The 6,348-nt window shown below is 43.2% G+C and overlaps 1 protein-coding gene across 1 annotated transcript in view; it reads right to left on the bottom strand.

The window, feature by feature from the left end:
- Positions 1 to 6,348, bottom strand: part of stam (signal transducing adaptor molecule (SH3 domain and ITAM motif) 1) — a 48,936-nt gene that overhangs the window by 29,727 nt on the left and 12,861 nt on the right. The window contains exon 5 of the mRNA XM_070437154.1: positions 5,614 to 5,812. Coding sequence (XP_070293255.1) covers positions 5,614 to 5,812 — 199 coding nt within the window. The remainder of the gene's footprint in view (positions 1 to 5,613; positions 5,813 to 6,348) is intronic.

Raw genomic sequence — 6,348 nt, 5'->3', positions numbered from 1 at the left:
GACCGGCCCACTACTCCTGGACTAGACCGGCCCACTATCTCTTTTTTTCCCACTCTCCTGGACTAAACCGGGCCCACTACTCCTGGACTAAACCGGCGCCACTACTCCTGACTAAACAGGGCCCACTACTCCTGGACTAAACAGGCCCACTACTCCTGGAGCTAAACAGGGCCCACTACTCCTGGACTAAACAGGGCCCACTACTCCTGACTAAACAGGCCCACTACTCCTGGGACTAAACAGGGCCCACTACTCGCCTGGACTAAACAGGGCCCACTACTCCTGGACTAAACAGGCACTACTCTGGACTAAACAGGGCCACTACTCCTGGACTAAACAGGGCCCACTACTCATGCTAATAGGCCCACTACTTCATGACTAAACAGGGCCACTGTTCCCAGTAGACCCATTACTTCTGGCCTAAACAGCACACTGTGTTATGGTAGGGATATGGTTTAGGGTGTTTATGGCAGGAATAGGGTTTAGGGTTGTGTCCTTTATGGCAGGATAGGGTTATGGTATGGCAGATAGATTAGGGGTGGTATGGTAGGGATAGGGTTAGGGTTGTATTTATGGCAGGAATAGGGTTAGGGTTGTCAGCTCTTTTCTAATGAGGGAGGTATGCAGGGATAGGATTAGGTGTTGTATGTAGGATGAGGTTAGGTTGTTATGCAGGGATTTAGGTGTTAGCGGTTTGTGTGTGGTTTATGGCACGGGACTAAGGTCTTATTGGTATGGCACGGATAGTAGGATATTAGGGTGGTCATCGGTAGAGGATAGATTAGATCACGTCTTTAAATAAAAGGTTAATTGCTTACTTACTTAGGCCCATCGCCCTATGGAGAACAATAGCCATCAACTACGCCTCTAGCGAACTCGACGTGGGCAGCTCTTCTCCTCATTCCAGAGTAGTCAAATCTTTCTCTGTTCGATGAAAAAAGAAATACAAAAAAGTTAGATGAAAAGCAATCATATAAAATGAAGACACCATAAACACACACTCAAGTAGTTGATCTGTAGTTTCCTTGCTTGTTTTGCTAAATAAGATATATAGACACAAATGATGCCATTGTTACACAGCAAGAAGATGGTTTTAGGCATGCCACCGAGTTGTGAATGTAATGCTTGCGTGCCAATTATTGCCAGAGACTGACCCTAACATGTTTGCAACAGGAACTCCGAGTGTGAAAAATGACTCTAGAACGAGTAGTAGAAAACATAAAGACAAGTGAGTAGATAGGTGACTATACGTCAAAGAGCGGTTCACTTAGATTGAAAGTAGCTCTATAGGTATTCTAAACAATCAATGAAAAGTAACAGTCCTCCTTCTAAACATTCACACACGTCTGATTCTCACTGTGGTCAACTGTTCGTAAGCCAATTTTTAAAACTATACCACATTTGCGCTGTCCAAACATTTGCAGCTTTCTAAATCATCTTTACAGTATGCCAAAATAATTATGTTTGTTTGTTAGCTTCTGCACACCTCCGCTATGTAAATGGGAGAGTGTTACAGTATAAATGTACTTACTTATATCATCGCTTGCACCCTAGTGAAGCAAAGTCTTCAACGTGCATCTCCACAACTCTTGTTCTGGTTTCCTTCTGTTGCATCCCCCTCCTGTGGCTCATGAAGCCGACCATGCGGTTAGGCCCCGCTCCCCACGTCAGTGCGATTCATCTTATCAATGCTTCTTTGGTGCATCCACAACAAGCAGATGATTTGGGAAATGATGGAACACTCGATTTTCTATTTATTGGCATTAGAACGTAAAAACTTGGTTGCAGTTTGTATCTGTGTCATAATGGTGTTAATATGTCAATATGACTCGATCACGACAAATGGAGTTAGTTGATTTATAAATCATTAGACCCAGCAATTTACAGTATAACTTTAGTCCGTCCCCTCGCACGAACCAGGGACCCTCTGCACACATCAACAACATCACCCACAAAGCATCGTTACCCTCGCTCCACAAAAGGCCCGCCCTGCAGAGAAAGGGACCACTACTTCAAGTCTCAAAGCGATGACTCACTTTGAAAAGCCTATTACGCGCACCACCGCGTAAACTAGCGTAGCCATTTCACATCTTACACTATGCATGTGAAATGATAATGACCTATACATTTAGAAATAACTGTCCTTTTTTCTGGACCCACAAATAGATTTTGACAAACAAATCATTCTGAAGAAAACTACGCCCCTCCATTGAATTCAAATACCGATTGTCCTCAAGACAAAATTGCCCACCCCCTGTTCTAGGGAGACATAACTTGATTAGTGACTAGTCGATGCGCAGTTGAGCGCAAAGTTGGTACAGGTTTAGTTTCCATCTCATTTTATATTGCTAAAGAGTTGACGGCATGTGAGTGCATCTTTAATGCAGTCTTGTCAATAAAAACTGCAGCACACTGGTGAAAAGTGGTTTTACTAGACAGTTATTAACACCTGAAAGACTGTTGTCACTCACCTCCTGCTATCTCTCTGGCCATTGAACACTTAGTGTTTCTTAACACTTGAGAGATACATTAGTTTTATGGCAGCAATTTTTCCTAATGGATTCTGCAGACCAAAGTAAGGTACAGTAAAAAATTTGATTTTAAATGATTTCAGAACCTCCTCTACTAGACACTTTATAATGCGAAAAATAATGCCATCGCTGTCTATGACGCTCCCTAATCGCTTTATTACCAGAACCGCACATTATAATGTTGCCGAGTTGGTGCGTTAGCAGTTTGACATACAAAATTGTTCTAGCTATATCCCACACCATTATCTTGGGAAGAATATAGTCTAATGGTTTTAATTACCACATTATAGGCACGTCGAAATAAAGCTCATAATTTTGTCTGAGCCTTAATGTCAGGTGTGTGGGGATTTAGTGTTTGGCACATGCCTCCATCTATAAGACATCTATGCATAAATGAGGCGTGGAGATAAAACAGTCAGCTGGAGAGTCTATATATGATCTGCTTTGAGAGATGAAGACAGAGAAGATGGTCTCTCGAAAGCCCGCAGATATCATTAGAAATTTCCTCTCTCATTATAAGCATACTCTTAACATGACCTTATGCCGCTCCCAAGAATAGATGAACTGCTACAAAATAGATTAGTTCTCCCTCCCCCGACTGGCCAGAACCCATGCTGTCTTGAAAGACTATTTCTCTGTCGTGATGACACCTAACCTCCTAAGTGAGAATACACAGCACGTTCCAGGTGTGTGTGTGTTACGTTTGTACCTACGTGCGTCGTATCTGAGGCTAAATATCTGCCCAGCGAACAGTTTTTTGTACTGTCTTTCTCATTAGTCACGTGGTGATGCTACCCAAATCTCCAGTGGAGTACACTAAATTCCCCTGAGAACCTTTCTATGCAGTGTTATGGATTGAGTTTAGGCTACGAGATAGAGTAGGTTTTGAGCTGATGTCAATATAACATGAATGGTACCTTTAACTTAGCTACCACACAATAGGTCGGAATAAATAATCTAATATTGTGAATATAATTTAAAGATACAGATTGCCTTTTGCCAAGTATCAACCCTTAACTTTCTCCACATTGGGTTAGTTAAGCCTTATTCTAAAAAATAATGAAAAAAATCAACAATCTTACAAACATACCCCATAATGTCAAAAATATTAAAATTTACATAATATTCAGACCCTACTCATACTTTTTGAAAGCACTTTTCTGCATTACCAGCCGCGATCTTCTTGGTATGACCTACAAGCTTGGCACACCTGTATTTGATTTCACCTTTCTTCTCTGCAATCCTCTCAAGCTCCTGTCAGGTATGGATGAATGTGTGCGTGCGAGCAGCGTATGGCGAGTCGGTCGCAGTGTTTGATCAGGTTCTAGTCCGAGCTCTGATCAGTCGCAGCTCTATAGTTGACATTCAAGACTTTCCCAAAGCTCACTCCACTTCGTGTTCAGGCTTTGGACTTAGGTCAGTTGTCCTGTTGGAAGTGAAACTCGCCCCAGTCTGAGGGTAGCCTCTAGAGCAGGTTTTCATCAAGTATCTCGGTACTTGGCTCCGTTCATACTTTCACTCATCTGACTAGGTTTCCCAGTCCCTGCCTCTGAAAAACATCCCACAGCATGATGCTGACCACCACATGCTTCACCGTAGTGGAAATGTGGCCAGTTCCTCAAACGTTAAACGCTTGCATTCAGCCAAAGAGTTCAATCTTGGTTTTCATCAGACCAGCTGAATCTGTCTCAGTCTGAGAGTCTTAGCCTTTTGGTAAACTCCAATCCTTCAATGTGATTGCCTTTAGTACGAGAGTGGCTTTCTCGCTCTCACTAGTGTGGAGTAAAACTGCAGATGTTTCCTTCTGGAAGGTTCATCCCATCTCCACAGAGAGATTTTAGGAGCTCTAAGTATCAGAGGTCTAGGGAGCGCATACGGGTTCTATGGCACCTCCCTGACCTAATGCCCTTCTCCCCCAATTATGCTCATTTGGCGCGCCAGCTATAGGAAAGGTAATCTTGGTGGTTCCAAACTTTCTGCATTTAAAATTATGAGCCACTGTAGTCCAGGGACCGTTACAATAGTGTCAGAAAAAGTTTTTGGTATCTCCTTTCCCAGATCGTGCCTCGGACACATCCTGTCTCGGAGCTCTACGGACAATTCCTTCGACGTCAATGGCTTGTTTTGCACTGACATGCACTTACAACTGAGACTTGTATAGACAGGTGTTTCCTTTCAAATCATGTCCAATCAATTAATTACCCCAGGGGACTCCAATCAAGTTGTAAAACATCTTCAAGGATGTTCATTTGGATCAACAGTGATGCAACCTGAGCCTCCAATTTCTAGTCTCATGCAAAGCTGCATAGATTAATAGTTATAATAACATAAAGGTTTTTCTGTGTTTTAATACTATTGTGCAAAAATGTCTGAAAAAGTGTTTTACTTGGTCATTATAGGGGAGTGTGCTGTAGAATGGCTGAGATTATTATTTTTGAAATTCTCATGTTAGTGTGAATAAGCTGAAGTAACAAAATGTTGAATAAAGTAAAAGTCAGAATACCTTCGCGAAAATCGAGCGTGAGACTAGCCGTGCGTGAGCGAGACCGAGCCGTTTTGCGGATCGAGTGAAGAAAGTGAGGATAGATTGGGTGTCTCAGATAGAAAAACAGCTGCTAGGGAATCTTTATAACTGTCGACTGCTTTCCAATCATATGGTGGAAACAAAGGAAAAGGTAGATAGTATACCCGTAATTCAAGCTGCGGAATGACGCAGCTGGTTTGGACCTTCCAGTAACATTGAGAGATAGAAACACCGCGCGTGTGAGAAGACATAGTAACACCACATATTCTGCTCCTTTGTTTACCAGTTAAAGAAAATTGGTAGTCTCTGACCCCACCTCTGGTAGGGATAGGGTTTGTATGGTAGGGATAGGGTTTGTATGGTAGGGATAGGGTTTGTATGGTAGGGATAGGGTTTGTATGGTAGGGATAGGGTTTAGGGTTGGTATGGTAGGGATAGGGTTTGTATGGTCGGGATAGGGTTTAGGGTTGGGATGGCAGGGATAGTGGTATGGTAGGGATAGTGGTATGGTAGGGATAGGGTTTAGGGGTTAGGGTTGGTATGGCAGGGTGAGCTGACCTGTCGTCCAGGATAGTGATGATCTCTCCAGACTTGAAGGTGAGCTCGTTGTCCTCTGCAGCCTCAAAGTCATAGATGGCCCTGACCTTCCTGCCCTCAGGCCTCTGGGAAGAGAGGAAAGAGGCGCTGGGGTACAAACCAGACCCAGATAGCCCCGACCCGGGCTGACTACGCTGCTCCTTTAGAGACAACTCTATGGCTGGGGGAGGAGAGGAGAAAACAGGAGGACATGGTCAGAGATTTACAATGACATTTTGCACCAATATACATTTAGAGGAATGGCCAACTGTGGCAAATCACATAGTAATATGCTAATTCCATGATCATATCGTTACAAACTTTATTCCAGAACAAGTAGTCTATTTACCTTTGGCCAGGTCTAGTTTTAATCTAGCACCCAGTATTCTCTACCTTTGGCCAGGTCTAGTTTTAATCTAGAACCCAGTATTCTCTACCTTTGGCCAGGTCTAGTTTTAATCTAGCACCCAGTATTCTCTACCTTTAGCCAGGTCTAGTTTTAATCTAGAACCCAGTATTCTCTACCTTTAGCCAGGTCTAGTTTTAATCTAGAACCCAGTGAACGGTTTAGCCAGGTCTCGTTTTAATCTAGAACCCAGGTCTAGCTTTAATCTAGAACCCAGTCTAGTGGGTGTCTTTAGCCAGGTCTAGTGGGTGTCTTTAGCCAGGTCTAGTGGGTGTCTTTAGCCAGGTCTAGTGGGTGTCTTTAGCCAGGTC

This window comes from Salvelinus sp. IW2-2015, linkage group LG34 (genome assembly GCF_002910315.2).
Source record: "Salvelinus sp. IW2-2015 linkage group LG34, ASM291031v2, whole genome shotgun sequence".
In the NCBI taxonomy this organism is placed as follows: Eukaryota; Metazoa; Chordata; class Actinopteri; order Salmoniformes; family Salmonidae; genus Salvelinus; species Salvelinus sp. IW2-2015.
This window is presented reverse-complemented; position numbering and strand designations above follow the sequence as displayed.